The sequence below is a fragment of the Coccidioides immitis genome, assembly GCF_000149335.2.
Source record: "Coccidioides immitis RS genomic scaffold supercont3.1, whole genome shotgun sequence".
In the NCBI taxonomy this organism is placed as follows: Eukaryota; Fungi; Ascomycota; class Eurotiomycetes; order Onygenales; family Onygenaceae; genus Coccidioides; species Coccidioides immitis.
The window spans coordinates 7,988,102-8,006,828 of NW_004504310.1; the positions used below are offsets into that span (position 1 = coordinate 7,988,102).

An 18,727-nucleotide genomic window follows, 5' to 3' on the forward strand; every position below is an offset into this window, starting at 1 on the left:
GCCGGAAGCTGCCAGGTTGCTTGATGGTAATGCGGCCACAATTCCTGTAAACGGCGTTATTACAAGGCTGTATTGATTGCCCCGATACGGATCGGCTAACTGAGTACTGTAACTAGTTACCTAACGCGATGTGGACCTTTTTCGGCTGCCTAAAATTAGCCTCGATGATGCCAAGGAACCTTCTCTTCACCTCACCTCGCCCTGTCAACATGGGCTGAAGCCTGCCTTTGCGCATCCATCTCGTATGTCTGCAGACATCGGAAAATCACGGTAACACCCAGGTGCCTGTTGCTGTCGTATCCGTGTTAAAAACCTGTCTTTTCGAGCATAATGGGACCGGGGACGAGGATCAACGGCCATCCCGGCACCGTCAACATCAATTTGCTCTCCGTTCGGCCGCAACGATATCAAAATGTTATTTTTGGAGGATTCCATTTGTTTCGAGAGGAGCGAAGTAGCCTTTTGCCATCGTGCGTTTGATTATTAAGGCAAGTAAAGATGAGGAGCCTATCTACTGAACACATCAGGCTTTGCTCCTCGAGATCCAACTCGGCCATACTCAAAACCGCCGCAAAGCTTACAGTAGGGTCTACGGATCGTTGCACAAGGCATCATGGAGAACGGATTGTATTCTGTCCCTCAGCAAGCGTCGAAAGTTTTTCGTGAAGGCATCTTAGGGAGTCCGCGAACAAGTCAGCACCTCATCGATGACCTGGAGAAGTACGATACAGTCGTTTTCGAAGGATCTCAGGACCCCATTGTTCCTGTTAACTGGCGATTTGCTGAGAGTGTATCCGCACTAAAAGCACTCGAGGCGACGTACGTCAATGCCATCCTCGACAAGCTCTATGGAGTGCCTCCGCAGAAGGCTTTTATCAACACGTAGGCATCCCTATTCATGTGGTAAAGTTCGTTTAGTTCTGCCATTGACAGGTATATCAACACAGTGACCATGCAACCCTATTCCTCTTGTCCATTCCCCTCTGGTCTCTTGACCCTGAGGGTAAAAACATAAGCTTTGTGGACATCAGAAGCGACGCTGCGGCCAAAGAATTTTACCTCAGCCTCTTCAAAGACTTTGACACCCACAAGTCGCTGGAAGGCGCCTACCGATGCTGTACATCCAATATCTATAGGACGTCCGACGGTCGGTTTTTCCACCTCCACGGCTCGCTCAACCCAGATGTTGTTCTACGAATGCTGAAGTTTCCTCTTATGCCACCTGGGGGTGAAGACACGTTTGAAAAGGTACTGCCTATGTTTAGGGAAGCACTTTCGCAATGCGATAGCAAGAGCATCGACGAACTATCGAACGACGTCTTCAAGACCTCGGGGACAATATGCCACGACATTAATGGCTACCGAAGGACACTTCATGGTATAGCGAACTCGCATGTTGGTCTGTGGGAGTCGTACAAAGCCAATAATACTCAACCTCCCTGCTGGTGGACAGATGCAGTTGGTAATAAGCCAAGCAACCCATCAAGGCCCCTCGCCGGACTTAAGGTCCTCGACGCTACCCGCATCATCGCGGGACCTGCCGTGACCCGTGGGCTGGCAGAACTGGGAGCAACCGTTCTGCGAATCACATCCCCTTCTGTACCCGATGCGACTATATACCACCCCGAATTTAATTGGGGCAAGCAAAACGCTGCCCTAGACTTTGCCAACGAGGCAGATCGAGAGACCATGAAAAAACTTATTTTGGAGTGCGACGTGTTTGTCTCAAGCTATCGGCCAGAGGTCATGGAGAAATGGGGTTTTGGGGCCGATCAAATCATGGAAATGTGCAAGGATAGATCCAAAGGGATCATTGTAGTGCGGCTCAATTGCTTTGGATGGCATGGCCCATTACGGTTGAGAAGTGGATGGCAGCAGATATCGGATGCGGTAGGTGCCTTATCCGTATACTTTCTAAGATTCTACTGGCCTGACAAGCAGCATTCTTAGCACACCGGCGTTTCCTATGAGTTTGGCCGCTCAATGGGAAACGACGAACCAGTCACTCCCGTGTTCCCAAATAGTGACTTTTGGTATTACAAATCCCCACCCAACCACACAAACGAAAGAGTAAGAAACACTGACTATTGCAGCACTGGCATTTTGGGAATATGCAGTGTGCTAGACGCCCTGATTCGGAGGGGAGAGGACGGTGGGTCGTACAAGATAAACGTAAGTTTGTTCTCTGCGACTGTGAGTTTAGATTAACCCAGACTGACGATATAAGTTGGCACTTGACTACTACAACAACTGGTTGGTCAATGATGTTGGCACTTACTCAGAAGAGACCTGGGACAAACTTCGCAGGCATTACGACTCGCCTGTCTTTCGTCACGACGACCATATGCTAGTTCTAATCTCGCGGGTAATGAGCATGCTCAAGGATAAGTCCTCGCATTTGTTTGATCCAAAGTTCTTCGAATCCCGGCCTTGTCCAAATCTAGGCATATCGATTCGGACCGTGAAGCCGGTTATACAGTTCGATGGAGTTGTAAAACCTGGGTTTGACATTGGGACGAGAGGCAATGGCGTTGATGAAGCTCGATGGACATCTGAGGCTATTGAATCAGCTGCAATAGAGACCTAGAATATTTCATAGTAGACTTCTACTTCTGCCCCCATGACAATGTGGATTGTGTCCTGCCTGTTTGTTGCGTTTGTCCTACCCTACTCCTCATATCGACGAACTACTTTCTAGTAATTGCTTGTTTCCTCAACCTTTGATGATAATTGGCTACTAAAAACTAGCTACCTGTATTGGGTCTAGATTCCATTTTAGGCTGCTTTTTAATATTATAGTCACGTGAATTGCGGAAAGAAATTAGCCGAGGCAGGACGTTTCCTTATCTTTTGGCTTAAGTTATCTATCTATCTGGACAGCATCCACCACTCTATGTACTGAATTCTATTGTAGTGTCCCTCCTGCTGAGTGCTAAACAGCCCTACGTTCAAACTGAGCGCTTTATTCCATGTGCGCCTTGTCCTCTCCGAGCACCTTGATCAATCGAGCCGCAACCTTCTCGGCAACAATGGGAAAAATGCACACCTCCTGATCTCCGGTTAGGTTTCGAACCTCCCCGAATACCTTTTCATTATCTGTCATTCTATTCAACATATTCAAAAGCGCCTCGCCAAGCAGTTTCCTGGCCGTCTGCGGCGGAAAAATCGCTCCCGACTCGCTTGATAGAAAGGTTCCTCGTTTTAAGTTCAGCTTGTCGAGTTTTGGTGCCTTTCCAATTATGGTCTCAATGTCGGGTCTCTCTGCGTGCAAAGCGTGAAAGGTCGCGTTGATAGGGAGAGGGGTCACACGAGCTTTACCAAATGGTGTCGAATCAAAGAGTTCCCGTAAAAGCCTTGGAGGCCCGATAATGGTTGTAGCCCAGGCCGATGTGGCGCCGCAATATAGCCCCTTGGCCGCAGAGAGGTCCTAACGAAAAGTTGAAATGAGAGAAAAGTAATGGTGGTCTATCAGCAGATAGAGCGATGGCTTACCTTGCTTTGATTGAAGGTAGCGACAACTCCCTGGGCCTCTTCCAATGACACTCCGACTGCTGTGGCCCAACTCTCGGAACGGTCATCGGAATACTCACTCGTTCGACGATCAACATCGAGACCCGCCCGGACAGAAGTGGCCACGATATCTGGTGCAGCATCGGCCAGTTCATCCAAGGATTGTGTTGCGGCTGCAAGAGCCGCAGGGATCTGACCGGCACAGGAAGCGACTATTAAGAGTTTTTGCTTTGACCAGAGCGCACGAACTCTTTCATCCTTTTCCAGTCGCCTTTGCGATGTTAGATGAAAGGCAAAATATTATGTGTTGCCATGAAGTGTAGATACACTAACATGATTAGGTGCCCGAGCTGGGTGAAACAGAGGAGTAATGTGCGAAGGACGACATCAGGAACTTTCTGCGCCAGGACACGCTCCTCTAAGCCGAGGTACGAATCGAAGGCGTATTTCTTCACGTCTGGAACAGCCGCATTTTCAAAGGCACGGCGCGCTGACTCCTGCGAACGTTGAATGTATGACCGAAGGCGGTCGGACTGCTTGCTGTATTCGAAAAGCACTCGAACGTTAAAGTTTGTCTCCGTCTGATCTCCAAATAAGAGAATATATGGCGTTGACATAGTGACTGTGGGCCCGGTTCGCAATATTTTCCTCGATCGTGTAACTTTGCGGCATCTCTTCAAAGCGAGAGACCCAACCGATGGGATGGCCAGGGCTCGAATCTTTGTAGATTTCGGGCTTGACTTGTTTCTGCACCGCACTGCACCGTCGCAACTTGCAATGTCATTATGCAGCGGGTATCGAATCATCACCGATGACGCCGATTCTCAAGGATCTACGTAAGTCATTAATAATTACGGGCAACTAAGGGAACAGTTGAATGTGACTATTTCGAGAAATGTCTCTCGTTTCGGCATCTCGAGTCTTCCTCGTATATGTGGGCGATCATGCAGCGCAAGAAGTATTGACATACAGCCACAGGACTACCCTGCCACCCTGCAGCCAAGTGTTACATCAGCCGTAAACACAATACACTCTCAGCTAGGGCGTTCGTATCCTAAAGTCCGAGCAATGTCGAGCTGAACAAAAAAATCATCTTCTCTCCTCACTTGGCGAAAAGATCGCGTCCTCGAGAAGACCCCGGTCACTGGGGATGCTTGAAGTGGCGGGATCATGTCGTATTCTTCCGCCAGGCAAGGACCCCGATGGGCTTGATATTTAGCCTCTCTGCGGGCTCTAGTAAAATTATTCCCACCGTCAATCTGGAGCTGAGTTAAATATCTTGTCTCCGGAAACAGCCTCATTGCTTTAAGATTCTTGACGCTTGCCATGGCTGAAGGCTTCATTTACGCCGTCTCAAACTCTAGGAGAGAAGATGTGCTTTCGAACGCGTTGGTTATTGGTATTGCGTTAATACTAGCGATCACTTTCTGGGTTCACTCTCGCGATCCACTGAGATCAATTCCAGGTCCCCTCTGGGCAAAATGGACACCCTTTTGGTTGGTGCACTACGCTCGCAGTGGCAATATGCATCGCCAAATGATTGCAACACACAAAAAATATGGGAGACTAGTCCGAGTAGGGCCAAATGAAGTGAGCACTGCAAATCCAGAGGCACTCAAAGCGATATACGGTCAGTAGTTCACGTTAAAGTTTAAAAGGCATATGGTATTAACGGTTTCAAAGGCGCAGGTGGTGATTTCCGCAAGAGTGACTGGTACAGCGTGTGGCAGGGGCTTCGCAAGTGGGACCTTTTCGGGGAGCGCAATGAAAGCATTCATCGAGCGCAGCGGAGGTTGGTCAGCCAGATATACTCATTGTCCAATATGAAAAAGCTCGAGCCTTATGTGGACAAAGCGGTGGTGCTCTTCATGACCAAAATGTCCGAGATGCAGGGTCAGCAGGTTAATATGAGTAAATGGGCCCAACTATTTGCCTTTGGTATGTCCTCTCATACTTATTTTGCCCGTGGAAAATATCTAAATTCGTACCATACAGACGTGATCGGAGAAGTAACATTCTCGAAGCGTTTTGGGTTTATGGATGCTGGCAAAGACGATGGTGCCTTTAGCCTCATCGATAAGTCACTGCGATGTGCAGCCTGGGTCGGATACGTACCTTGGGTGTACTGGACCAACCTCCGGCTTTCGCCAATAATTGGTAGTCATCTCGCGGTGACTGCCCGGCAGGGAAGTTTGCTGACATTTGCGGCAAAGGCAATTGCAGAACGCAAAAAAAGAGGCAGCGACCACCAAGATATTCTGGGACAGCTCTTTGACGTCCAGCGGGAAAAGCCAGAGCTGGATGACATCTGCGTCACATCGATGGTTGCTAGCAATATCTTTGCAGGGAGCGATTCAACGGCCCTTTCCATATCATCCCTTCTCTATCATGTCGTTAAGAACGAGCAATGTAAAAAGAGACTGGTGGAAGAAATCGATGCTACAGCCAGAGCCAACAACATTGGCCATGGAGACATATTTTCGCTTGAGACGGCAAATAACATGCCGTACTTACAGGCATGTATGTGGGAGGCTCTTCGCTGTCATCCGGCAGTAGGGATGAATCTTGGGCGAGTAGTGCCCCCACAAGGTGTTAAAATAGATGGTCAATATCTCCCCGGTGGGGTAAGACTTCCGACCTCCTTGGGCATAGCTTCACACTAACAGGGGATATAGACCGTTGTCGGCGCAAACGCATGGGTTATCCATCAAGATAAAGACACCTTCGGCGAGGACGCCCATAAATTCCGGCCAGAGAGGTGGATAGAAGAGCCAGACCGTGTTAGCCAGATGAGTATGCCTCCCTATCATCGTCTTATCTTATCCGAGAGGCGCGTTTTTCTCTAATAATGAGTAGGACGAGTATTTTTTACTTTTGGTGGCGGATCACGGTTTTGTATTGGGAAGAGTAAGTATTCCAAAGGTCCCCGTATCAGCATATCCAGCCCTAACGTTGATGCTAGATATCGGCTGGCTTGAGATGTCCAAGGTAGGAATAAAGTGCTTCACTTCCTCGTTCCCCTGAGCAGAGCTAATGATCTGCAGTTTGTCCCAACATTATTCCATGACTTTGAAATTGCTCTCGCAGACGCTGACCAGAAATTGAAAGAACTTGCTTGGTAAGAAAACCATACTTCGATGTTGAGGACACGCGACACTGACGTCTTAAAGGTCCTTTGTGAAAGTAGAAAACCTTTACATGATCCTGAAGCCGAGGAAGAATACCTCCAATGGACGAGTATAACTGATGTAAATATTATTGCTTGATATTCTGTACAGACTCTCCTGTATGTATTCCAGTGATTTGGTGGTGGGTTGTAACTAGCCGGATGGACTGCGGAGACAGCGGGGAGCTTGTTGAATTGCTAAGCTTTAAGCTTAACACTCCGCTCCGGACCCTCCCGGCAACTAGTGGCCAGAAACAGATCTTTCATTGGCCAAAGCAAAAGTAAGCTTGACTCATGAAACGTGGGGGTGGATTTAAAATACGTTACATACCAGACACTAGTACGGAGTAAACTCGACTGAAATCCCCATACAGTACGGAGTACGGAGTACCAATTCCCAAAACTCAAAACACAAACTCGAAGAACTGTACTCCGTACTCCGTGTCCCGTGCTCTGTATAGGCTTACGGTTAATGAGGCCTAAAAAGTTTTCGTCGTTACCTTAATCCCACCATCATCTCTTGCCATATGTTGCGCACCAACTTACGGTCCTAGAACTGTATTATTTATACTGAGCAATTTGTATCACAACTGTGTGTCTCGAATTTCTCCCTGCAGGCAGCCACCAGTCCTCCTGAGAGGAACCCTGATAGTTTGACTCCCTGTAATGATCTGGACAGAGGGCTGAATAGTCTGTAGGCGGTGAATTACTAAATGTTCCCCAGCAAACATGAGAGTAAGCGAAGAGCAAGATATAATTTTGGTTGCTATCACTGTGTAGAATGGGAAAAAGAGACACATGGCAGAAAGAGTTGAGATAGAAATCATTAGTCTAAATCTATGCACAGGTGTTAGAAATGTTAAATAGTAAAATGTACCGAAACCCTGCTCGTCAAGATGACCATAATACAACCAGCAGGTCTTAAGAGCTACAATGGAAACGGGATCATCGTAGTATTTTTTTATCAAAACCCTTCATGCCTTTATCATCAAACTTAATCCCTTATAGAATTTTCTGCTAGTGAGAAGGATCGCGCCCGAGGCTGCGATCAGGACGCCAGCTAATATCCACAAACTGGAAAAGCCATGTTGCTTGTAAACGACACCGCCGACAGGTGTGCCTGTGTCGGGGTCAGTCCGCTTCTAAATGGAGGGCACTCAAAATTTGGTCAAGGGCAATTGCATACCAATCAACAATCCAAAGGATACTACACCAAAACACTGGCCCAATCTTGTCCCGATCTTACCTCTGCTATGCGTTGAGAGATGCACGACGATCGAGGTCGGCGAAGAAACGAATGTGCCCGAGAAAAAGCCGTATAATGCCATTAGGACAATCAGGCCGGCCGCATTCTTGACTGGAATGATGCAAAAACATAGAAGAGAAGATATGAAAGCACAGGGAAGCATGACATTCATAGGTCCAACTGCATGATATTAGATTGTATCCACATATAGAGGTCATGTTGTAACGATGCTACTCACTTTTATCGGACAAAATGCCAGGGATGATTCGGCCAAAGGCACTGGTGCTATTCATGATAGCAAGGATATAGAAGCCAAGGTTTGAATTGGTGATGCTGTTCTGGATAGCGAAGGTCTGGACGTAGAAAAAGGGCTGATAGAGTCCCATGAAGCCGACGAATACGCTAAAAACGAAGAAAAAGTAGGGCAGTTCTTTAAAAGCCGCAAGATCCAAAATAGCACGTTTTTTATCCGGTACAACTCGCACTCTCATGACCACGATAGAAACGAGCTGCGTGGAGAGCATTATGAAGCCGAGGACACGCGTGGCCCATGGAAAGCCAATTTTTGGCTGAAGCCGGTGGAAGACGATCGGATAAATGATACCACCTGCGGACAACTAAGTCCCGTGCCCTTTCAATTGCACCAAGGCAGACAATTACTCACCAAAGCTGCTACCAGAGGCTGTAAATCCCACAGCCGTGGCTAGCTTCGTTGTAAAATACTGAGAGAGGATAGCAGTACTAGGTACGCACAGCAATCCGCATCCAATTCCAATACAGAATCCCTGGGCAAGAAGGACTTGCCAGTACTCACTACAGAGACTCAACATCATTTGGCCAAATATCAGAAAAAAGGAGCCTCCGATGATAAGTTCACGAGAGTACCCTGCATCATAGACCGGCCCAGTAAGGGCGCCGACAAATAATAGCAGGAAGGCTTGAAGAGAGCCTACCCAAGCTATTGAAGATGGCGATGAGGTTGAGAGAAGATCTATCTCGTAGTAAGTTTCATAGGAGCCGAATGTGTTAACGATGCCCCTGACTATCGGTTAGTAAAACTCTTCTAGGGAGGCAGCATGTAATACGGGCCCTCAATAATTCTCCCAGATGCATACATATATGCATCTATAAACAAGGCCGCGACTCACCAAGAATTGAAGAATAGAAAGTGTGCACCGAGGACCTGTAACCAAGCCCGCGTCCCCCCGTTAGGAACGGATGACACATTGTTTACTGACGCTTTCTCCTTGCCTGGGTCAATCTTCTTATCGCTCTCCTCGTCCGAGTTCTGGAGCGCAGCGCCAGGTTCAGCAGTTTCAGCGGGTTTCTCATTTGTCGGATCGATGGGGTTCACGGTGCTCCCCGAAGATCCATCGGCGCGGCTGTCTTCCACGGAACCTGGGATTGGTGATGCACGCTCTTCAGCATGGCCCATAGCGGTTGAAAAGTTAAGAGGGCAACGTGGGCCACACAAGTGATTTAACTGAGATTGGAAATCTTCTTAAATGGAAGATGCCGAGCGAAAGAGGTCTTTTCTCTCTCTTCAATCTGCCCTATAGCCAGCTAAGCTCTTTCTAGACGGGAAGCTTGGGAGGCTGCCGCTGTTAAGCGAAGTAGTCGACACGCCAGAGATCGCCAAGGGAAATCAGGAGCGTCCAGTGAAATTTGAGTAGCAATGACAAGAGGCCCGAAACCGTTTGAGTTCAAGTGAAGGAGTTTTGGATGAGAAAGCGGGTGATTACGAGGTTGGGATGGGTCAGAGAGAAGGGCGAAGTCGAGCGAGAAAAAAGGGCCAGCAAATCCCGCTCGGACACATCGGAGGTCGGAAAGGCTGAGTGCGTGCCCACGTTGATTGATTGCAAATCCATCTCGGATGAGACGGGACATGGGCCCAAAGGTCTTCGAAAGGCATGCTCGAAGAACCTGATTAAGCTCTGCAAGGATACTTCACAATCAACCAGGAAAACCAAATCGTATCGATGCAGCCCGGTTGACAAGTAGCCACTAATGCACGGTTATCCTCCAGGGGTGCTGAACCATCGCCGGAAGGGTGTCAAACGCCCTCGCTCCGCTAGACCAGGGCCCATGGCCTTCTCTTGTTTCTGGCTGTCCACGACGCATCGTTTTAACATACGGAAATTGTTTCGTGTCAGCTGTGTAAAATGCAGTACCTTTATAAACACCGTCTCGAAAGAGTGACAGCATTTCAGAGTCAAAGGCGGGTAAAGTCGTGGGTTGCAATCATTCAGCTCGGCTTCCCCTTAGTTACTTAGGCAAACTATGTAACTAGCTACAATCCGGTCGGAGCTGCGTGTATAATGAGTGAGTTAACAGATCTTGGGATCGCTTTCGTTGAAAATCGATGTGACGCCCTTAGCTTTCTTTTCTTTCTTTTCTTTTTTTTTTCTCTGTTTTTTGCTATTTTCTCCTGATTATTGCGTTTTCGATTTCATTTCTCCTTTTCTGAGGAAATCGGGGGGGGATATGGGATCATGTACTCCATACAGAGGAATCAAGTTTTGAAAAATCTAAAAGCATTATCATGACTCTTCGATCTTGAAGAATCCGGATGGTCTAGTTGACATTCGCGCTGCCTCGAAGATAGAGAATCATAGCCACCGTTTAGATTAGGATAAGCCCGCCTCTATCGCCGCAACTTCGGCCATCACCTTTCTCACTTCCTGCTTTGCCGCTTCACTCGGTGGATCATAGGGCTTGCGTGGTCGCAACTTTTCCTCCGCATCTTCAATCCCAGCCGCTTTTGCTGAAAAGATCGCAGCTGCGTACTTCGTTGTGGCAATCCCAGATTTACACGGCGACTCCGCTAACGCAGCTTTGCGATGCAATTCCATCGCCTGGTCCACCTTTCCGGCTTTATACAGCTCATATATCTTGGAAACAGTCTTTGGGAATACATTCGCAAACGCGGCAATGCATCCCGCCGAACCCACGCTCAACCCACCGATCAAGAAATCGGACTGCCCACCAAAGACAGAGAATGCTGCTGGTGGCAGTGTCGCTGCGAGCCGCGTGATCTTGCCCACGCTGGCACAGGTGAGTTTCACGCCGACGACGTTGGGGTTCTTCCTCGCGATGGTCGTGATCATATCCGAATCCAGATCGATTCCGTTGCACACGCCTGGGAAGTTATAGATCACCACCGGAAGCGGCGATTGGCAGGAAACGTCGTCAAAGAATGATTTTATCACCGGAGGAGTGGTGGCCTTTCCAAAGTATGCAGGCGGCAGGACAAGCACATAGTTTGCTCCCGCCACGGATGCGTCGTTGATGTGTTCGAGGACCTGCCGCGTTGAATGGGCGCCTACGCCGGCCATGATGGGGAAATCTGGCCCCACGGCTTTACGGGCTGTGGCGATGAGCTGGGCACGCTCTTCACGCGTGAGCAGGAATGCCTCTGCATTTGTTCCGAGAATGACAAGACCGGTCAGCCCAGAGCGAGCCAGGTATGCGTAGTACCTCTCCTGCGAGGCCAAGTCGAGGGTGTCTGTCTTGGAGTCGAAGAAGGTCACTGCGGGGCACCAGATGCCCGGTTGCGGGACGCGAGGGACCATTGTTAAATTGATTGAGTTCTGGAGATGATGGTGGTGGTGGTGGCTGTTGCTGCTGCTTTGCTGTTGTTGTTACTGATGATGATGATGATGGTGATGATGATGATGATGGATAGATATCCTTGCAGAAGGACTGGGGGCAGCTTCTTCCAGGGCCAGAGCAGTTCAAGCCACGCAGCACGGCAGATATAAGGCAAAGTTATGTCTCACCTCCGCCGTCTCGCTCACGGCAAGCAGCTGATATCCACGGGAAGCAGGATGTGTGGGGTTTGGCGATACATAGTGTGCTACAGCCCGCAGTAGGCGGCGGTTGGCGTTGAGTTTTCTCTGGCTACTGCTTGCATCAGCTTTATCCAGACCGTCGTTTTATCGTGTGGCAAACAGGTCGCTTGCTCCGGTGCAGGCATATTATCTGCCTCGTGCATCGTTAGGCTGGTAAGTTTACTCTTGGACCACCGGCACAACTGATTGGTTGCCTCCCCCGAAACCCGCTCACTGGGCGGTTCGTGGGCTTGTGCAGCAATGCTCAGCGGGCAAACTCTCTGACGGAAAGGTACAGTAACCGCTTTCTGGCCGGAAACAAGCTTCCAGGCTCTGGAATCTTCTCATTCTGTCCCAGCCTTACCGGCAATTTGCCAACTTTCACGACTCGTTCCAGCGCCAGCGCACTGACGTCCATGAGCCCAGCCCAGGGCCGGATGAGCGTGAAGGACGTCTGCTACCGGCTGGTTGCACGAAATCTTGGACTACTGTGGTACTGTACAAAGTGCAAAGATCGGTATGCCCTTCCGATTATCCACGAGAAATCTATCTTCCTCCGATCTAGTTGGAAGGATTTTTGGGTTGCGGATTGGCAACCAATCGTGCTTCACAAGATATGGATCAGATTGATTTTGAAGGCGTGCATCGCTTCAGAAACCAGCCCCATATCAAACCCCTGGTTCTTCTGGACATTGCTGGGGTTCCTCCAACTCTTTTGCAATTGACGGACATGCTCTTAATCTCCTTGGTCCAGAGTGACTTACCAGAGCTTACCAAGCAGGCTACTTCTAGCTTGAATAAACACCGGTGAAGATGAAACTACACCATGGGGCAGCCCAAGGCTGCACAGCCCTACCATCAAGTTTTCTCTATTGTGGATCCTATATGCTAGAAAACAGCATCTTTCTGGTGCGCTACTCTCTTGCAGCCAATCCAGCATTTCCTCGCATCTGATGCGAATATGGCAATGAGTTTCATGGAGGTCGTCAAGTCTGATCGGGTCGAGAACTTAATCATTCATAGTCACCCGATGGGCATTGTGCCGTCAGCTTCGGATCGGGCAAATGTCGCCCATGTATTCGTGCTGAGCTTGCATGTCTCCAGGTGACATGGCGTGCCCCGTCAAGACTTCATATCTATCCTGGCAGCATATACAACTATGCATCCCACGTGAAACTTTCGATGCCTCTGCAATGCTGAGACTGGTTGCACAATTGAATGCTGGATGGGTCAGTGGCGTTGAAGCGTCGTCCCTGGCTGTTGACGAACTAGATGATGATGCGAGAATAAAGAGAAGAATGTTGGGACGGGAAGGAAAGGGATAAGCTTGGTCGAGTACCCAATGAAGTGGTTTTTAATCGACAATCAGCCCTAATATGGTCACCGACATTTGGCGTCGTTGTTCGATCATCCATAGTTACATAAATTATAGGAGCTTTTTGTGCACAAAGAAATAAATTTGCAATCCCAAAAAATTTAATATAGCCTTCATGCCAGCAACATGGAGGCCATACTTGATCTTTTGATCAGCACTGTGCAGAAGATTTACAATATAAATAGTAACTTTGGAAACTCAACCTTATACTTTAGGTTGGCAGAAGAATTCATTTCTGGGCGAGGGATCAAGAATGCCATGAGTTTTGAGAAAATGAACGGTCGTGGAGATCGAGATTTGGCAATAATTGGAAGTCAACAGGTTGAAGTTAGTGAAGCAGATGTAGGTTCGAACATTTCCGTCTGTTTGAAGCAGTAATGCTCTCCGATTCTAGCTGATTGAATGGCTGCGGTTGCGGCTTTAGGATGCTCATATTCGACGAAAAATAGACAAAGTGATCCTTTCAATTCTGGTTTGGGTGTATTTTCTGCAAGTGAGTGATTTCTTGCTTCAGCGGCTGAATCAACACGCCTAGGTCCACTTGCTCTTATCTGATGACTGATGGGACTCGGAATATCCTAGATTTTGGACAAGTCAGCACTCGGCTACGGGGTTATTTTCGGTCTCAAAGAAGATGTCAAGCTTCATGGCAACCAATATTCGCTACTCGGGTCCATTGCAGCAATCGCGCAGCTAGCATGGCAACCCTTCTCGATGGTCCTGATAGTCAAAGTACCGCACCGCATCCTTATGCCATCTCTTGTCCTAGGCTGGGGTATTTCACAGGCTGCGATGGCAGGATGCCACACCTTGACTGGCCTCATGACAACGCGGTTCTTACTGGGCCTTTTTTGAAGCTGGATGCCTTCCGCTCTTCGGCGTCATCACCAGCCATTGGTATCGGCGTGCTGAACAACACATCCGGGTAGCAGCCTGGTATGGAACCAAGGGACTGGCAACAATCGCCGTGTCCACGCTATCGTACGGATTAGGCCACATTCCATCAGAAACTTTAAAGTCATGGCAAATATGAGCAAAGCCCAGCCCTATATAGAGCCCACAAAGCTGTTAATACTTCGTCCTGTTTCACAGAATCTTTTTATTTGCCGGTATAATTACCATCGTTTTCCGCTCCCATTGTCTATTGGAAGCTCCACAACGATATTCTGTCAGCACGGTTTTTGACAGAACACGAGCGCATGCAAGCAATCGAGAGAGTCCGTGTCAACCAGACGGGTATTGGATGTAATGATAGTTTCAAATGGGACCATGTCTTCGAGACACTTCTCGAACCAAAGACCTACCTTTGGATCAGCATGAGCCTGCTCCTCAACGTCGGCGCCTCAGTGGTAAATGTTTTCGGCCCCATCATCTTGAATAGTTTCGGCTTCACCGAATATCGTACCCCGCTGCTCAACATACCATTTGGTGCGGTACAGTTTATTGTTTATCCTCTTCGCCTCGTACGCTGCGCAAAGAGCTCGCCTGAAATCTGCTGTACTCGTCGCAGTGGTGGTTCTTCCAGTTATCGCAGGCCTTGCTATGCTGTATACCTTGAAGCGAAGAAGTGCTCAACGGGCAGCCCTTCTTACAGCATACTATCTCCTCGCCTTCCTATTCGGTGGAAACCCGCTCATCGTCGCCTGGATCGTTGGAAACACCGCCGGCATGACGAAAAAATCGGTCGTTATGTCGCTATATAATGCCGGCTCGTCCGCGGGCAACATTATCGGTCCACTATTATTTAATCGGAGGGATGCTGCATACCTAGCTACCGGAGCGGCCTTCAGGCACTACTTGGTGTGTTCATTGTTCTTGCCGCAGTGGTTATTCTGCAAGTCATGAACCTGAAGGTCTTAAACAAATTGCATCAGCGATCGCGTGTCGCGGCGGGGAAACAGGCGGTTATTAAGGATTACTCCATGGATCGTAACTAAACATGCCGTTGAAGAAAGAGAAAACGGAGATCAGGAGGCTCGAGCCGATCAGAGATTAGGTGAGTGCGTTTCAAGATTTGACGGACCAGAAGAACAACGAATTTGTGTACATTTATTAGATTAGTGGGAATCATCTTACTGTGGTTGCTTTGGGGCGAATTGAAATAATTCTCTTCCATATGTGCGACTTGGCCGCATAGACGAAGCGCAGTGCCGGTTTATCGGTCAATTGATGCTATATCTGAACGTTTCGAAATTTGTTGTACCATCTAGCCTCCCGAAATTACGAGCAGCTCGCAAACTTCGAGCCGATCTCAATCAAATACGTCCACATGCTCACCGAATGCAGCTTAGAGAGCCAAGTGCGCACTATAGCTGCATATCATCGAGGACGTTTGGAAAGTACTGAGATTAGAATAACTATCACCAGAGCAGATCCATTCTCGGGAGAACGAGTTGGCAATACCGAAGGTCCCCAGAAGATGAAGATATGGAGATAATGCGCCAATATTCGACATAATCCTTTTTCTACAAAGTTGAAGGCGTCGAAGCGCTTAATGCCAAACAAGAAAAGTAGAATGCGTGAAAATCCGCAAACTTCCAGTATTGAAATCAGCATTTCTCGTGCACAACAATTGCGCTGGAATAGTTATGCCTGGAAGTTCATCGCCAGGGGGAAAGGGGAATGGGCTGGAGACGCAGCCACAAGTTTAGCTCCTTCGATCCAAGAGTGAAAGCTATAAATAAGTTACCGAGATAGGAGCTCGTGCGCGGTGTGCAAGGAAGGTTGACGCGAGTGCAGGATTCCCCAGTAACCCTGATTGGGATTAATTCCAGCATGTGGGATGATATGTTTTAGCGCCACCCCATGAACAGGCACCCGGTGTATCCGTGGTGTGTTTTACTTATCGGTTGCCAGTTTTATTTTTGGCTGTTTGGCGTGAAGAGCAGACAAACAATGGCATGCAAAGCCGAGCAGATCCAGTCACCATTAATTGAATACTCCATACTCACATATGTACGGAGGATGTACTCCGTAGTGCCACATGGAAAGGCATGGAACTTCCCGCGGGCTCCCGCGTCGGCCCCCACTCGGTTGGCGCTTTGACGGGTTGACGCTGCGGGTGGCAGCACCTCACATGATTATTCGGCTCAGTTTGGCTTTCTTTCCGTGGCCGTCAACAGAAGAGAGCGATTGCAAACCGTACTCGGGAAGATCGAAACCTGGAACTATGGAAATGCGCTGTTTGTGATGCAAGGATCCCAGGGCTATCGTATGTTGTTCTCAATACAGACGCCTAGAAACATTGAGATTGTCGCCCACACGGCGGAAATACACCGTCCTGTACACACACATAACAGCGGCAGCTGCATGATAGACTCAGCGACGAAATTCGGTGGCGTTCAGGAATCAAACGTTAATCCGGTACAGTGACGATAGGGCAGCATCGAATGTCGAGCATTGAGAACCAAGCCAGTCGACTGCAGCCCGCAACCACCCCGTTAAATATTTCCCGTTAGGAAAAGTCGAGTCCACGCGAAACTTTTAGCCATACATTATTAGTACGGACAACTCCCGTAATTCGAAGTGGGAGGGGGCCCGTGAGCCGGAAACACAAAAAAAAAAAAAAAATAAGGTATGCAACGCGAAAACAGTGATAGCCCATTCGGACTGTTACACAGATACAGTTGTTGCTGCACCGACCGGGCATATGTATGGGCGGAGGACATGGACGATGCCAGCCACTCGCTTGTGAGTCGAAGCTCAACGCACTCCGGCCCTCACGAGGACAGGGAACAGACCGTACGAGCTTGCTGCTTGGCGAGATGCGGGGTTGGCCCTGCATTCTTCCATACGAGCAGAAACACGGCGACGTCGTCGTCGATACAACTCCGCAGAGATGGGATGATCAAAACGGAAGCGATGAAAGCATATAATGGTTCTCCCCTTGGGGAATCTGTTATTGGAGAGTCCACGATCCCGCTTAATTAGTGAAATGAAAGGTCATTTGCGCTTGGTTCCCCGTCCATGGGACTCCTCGATGATTCCAGGGAGCCGTCACCCTAGTGGAGAGATCACTTCTCCAAGTGGCTTATCCTTGAACCCGGAACCAAATGCAGATCGCCAGCTTCCGGGAGAGCTGTCACAAAACGGGGTGCGACCGTGAGAGAATTTTTCTTCTGAAGGGATCTCCAACACAGGGGTAACGGTGACATTCGGGCGGTTTCGAATGGGCAACCAGGAGAAGCGGGGAAGGCGATGGGCAGATCGAGGGCTTTTTGCATCGGCATAAACGAATAATAAACGAGCCGAGTGGTTCGATGAAAGAAACAATGAAAACAAAAAAAAAACAATAATTGGGAAAAGAGCGACGGTTCCCAAAAAAAGAACAGTCTTTTTTTGGTGCTGGGATCACCGCGAATCGAACGCGGGTTATGACGGCCACAACGTCATGTCCTAACCACTAGACCATGACCCCTCTGCTTGAGTTTTTCCGGCGCCGGCCGATCTCTCGAGCACGTGAGAGGCGATCCTGGTTCGCTAACCATCTCTGGTTAGTCTAGTTGAACTAGAACTTTAGCGTGGTCCCAAAAAAAAAAAAAAAAGGCTTCGTCAGAGAATACCTGGCTGGCGATCAATGATACATATATATTGTACTCCGTACATATGCTCGATTACTCCATCCATGAAGCTACAATAGCTTGGCTGTGAGATAGGCGATATTAGTTTTCCTTATCAAATCCATGCCTTGGAAGTTGAAGCTGCCACTATCTAGCCTAGAATCAGTCAATAGTGAGAAGCAAGTGTACAGAAATCCTGGACAAACCCCCCCCTCTCGATGGAGAGCAGGAGCTTGATGACTCCGTAAGCGCACAGATATGAGCGTACAAGCCTGGTTCACACATGCTTGAATCGCTGCTCTACGCCACATGTACGTAATTACATGCTCTGTGCATTCGTCTCCTTTTCGTTTGGTTGAATAAAATGGTTTCCCATCAAACCTTAAAACCTCATTTTCACCTACATTGGCATCATCAACAACTTCCGAAGATTTGCAAAATACGGCGTGGCAAACATATAGTAAAGTCAATCCCAAACCATGTTATCATCCATTGATGAGATAGTCAGTACATTCCGTCATCCGTTGGGATAGACTTGCCGGACAGTTGTGAGAATCTCATCTCCGTGAGTTCGATAGTTTAAGGGAAAATGCCCTGCATACTATGCCGGCCAACCCACCAGCTTATTACTATTGGTCTACTCCGCACCCATCTCAGGATCCCGGGGTCGTCAGAGATATACAAAGATCTTGACCTCTTCACTCGACAACTTTTGGGAGTATGTTGTCTTGCCAATGAGTTGGCGTCATCGGGAGCAAAGGATCAGACACTCTTTGATAACAGCCGGGCATCATGGATCAACGATTCAAAAGAAAGAGAGTCCCTATTGGGAGTCTATGATGAGAACTGAAACCAAGCTCCAAGAATGAAATGAGTGCGGGAATATCTGAGCGATGACTGCCCAGATGAATGGTGCTAGCTTCTTTCAGCCATACCTTCTCGATATTCGTCTGATTTCTGGGCTTTTTCCGCGCCTTGAAGGTAATTTTTTCTCTTCCAATGTCAGTCAGTACCTGGTTTACATCCTTGCATCGCATTCAA

The 18,727-nt window shown here is 48.5% G+C and overlaps 7 protein-coding genes and 1 non-coding gene across 8 annotated transcripts; 4 read left to right on the forward strand and 4 right to left on the reverse strand.

The window, feature by feature from the left end:
* Nucleotides 1–613: 613 nt before the first annotated feature.
* CIMG_00155 (alpha methylacyl-CoA racemase) lies at nt 614–2,587 on the forward strand (the record flags this gene model as incomplete). The annotated part of the gene is made up of 4 exons (XM_001246383.1): nt 614–882; nt 948–1,890; nt 1,951–2,172; nt 2,228–2,587. The coding sequence occupies 4 exons, from the start codon at nt 614–616 to the stop codon at nt 2,585–2,587; spliced, it is 1,794 nt and encodes a 597-aa protein (XP_001246384.1).
* Nucleotides 2,588–2,962: 375 nt separating this feature from the next.
* Nucleotides 2,963–4,127, reverse strand: CIMG_00154 (uncharacterized protein; the record flags this gene model as incomplete). The annotated part of the gene is made up of 3 exons (XM_001246382.2): nt 2,963–3,427; nt 3,493–3,781; nt 3,844–4,127. The coding sequence occupies 3 exons, from the start codon at nt 4,125–4,127 to the stop codon at nt 2,963–2,965; spliced, it is 1,038 nt and encodes a 345-aa protein (XP_001246383.2).
* Nucleotides 4,128–4,669: 542 nt separating this feature from the next.
* Nucleotides 4,670–6,753, forward strand: CIMG_00153 (cytochrome P450 family protein; the record flags this gene model as incomplete). The annotated part of the gene is made up of 8 exons (XM_001246381.2): nt 4,670–5,140; nt 5,194–5,448; nt 5,506–6,134; nt 6,186–6,303; nt 6,367–6,417; nt 6,473–6,498; nt 6,555–6,628; nt 6,681–6,753. Exons 1-8 carry the CDS (start codon nt 4,837–4,839, stop codon nt 6,751–6,753), a joined length of 1,530 nt encoding a protein of 509 aa, XP_001246382.2. The 5' UTR covers nt 4,670–4,836.
* A 722-nt stretch (nt 6,754–7,475) lies between these two features.
* Nucleotides 7,476–9,648, reverse strand: CIMG_00152 (MFS monocarboxylate transporter). Its single transcript, XM_001246380.2, has 5 exons — nt 9,071–9,648; nt 8,587–8,960; nt 8,161–8,529; nt 7,863–8,102; nt 7,476–7,796 (listed from the first exon to the last, which is right to left on the reverse strand). Exons 1-5 carry the CDS (start codon nt 9,355–9,357, stop codon nt 7,651–7,653), a joined length of 1,416 nt encoding a protein of 471 aa, XP_001246381.1. The 5' UTR covers nt 9,358–9,648; the 3' UTR covers nt 7,476–7,650.
* Nucleotides 9,649–10,407: 759 nt separating this feature from the next.
* Nucleotides 10,408–11,751, reverse strand: CIMG_00151 (dihydrodipicolinate synthetase). The gene has a single exon (XM_001246379.2). The coding sequence runs from the start codon at nt 11,492–11,494 to the stop codon at nt 10,550–10,552; it is 945 nt and encodes a 314-aa protein (XP_001246380.1). The 5' UTR covers nt 11,495–11,751; the 3' UTR covers nt 10,408–10,549.
* A 1,502-nt stretch (nt 11,752–13,253) lies between these two features.
* Nucleotides 13,254–15,473, forward strand: CIMG_12900 (MFS transporter; the record flags this gene model as incomplete). The annotated part of the gene is made up of 9 exons (XM_004445929.1): nt 13,254–13,469; nt 13,552–13,620; nt 13,710–13,902; nt 13,985–14,108; nt 14,220–14,236; nt 14,301–14,555; nt 14,638–14,927; nt 15,099–15,123; nt 15,265–15,473. The coding sequence occupies 9 exons, from the start codon at nt 13,254–13,256 to the stop codon at nt 15,471–15,473; spliced, it is 1,398 nt and encodes a 465-aa protein (XP_004445986.1).
* A 549-nt stretch (nt 15,474–16,022) lies between these two features.
* Nucleotides 16,023–17,002, forward strand: CIMG_00148 (uncharacterized protein; the record flags this gene model as incomplete). Its single annotated transcript, XM_001246376.2, has 3 exons — nt 16,023–16,082; nt 16,221–16,490; nt 16,727–17,002. 3 exons carry the CDS (start codon nt 16,023–16,025, stop codon nt 17,000–17,002), a joined length of 606 nt encoding a protein of 201 aa, XP_001246377.2.
* Nucleotides 17,003–17,472: 470 nt separating this feature from the next.
* Nucleotides 17,473–17,544, reverse strand: CIMG_15034. Its single transcript has one exon. It is a non-coding gene; the product is annotated as a tRNA-His (tRNA).
* Nucleotides 17,545–18,727: the final 1,183 nt, after the last annotated feature.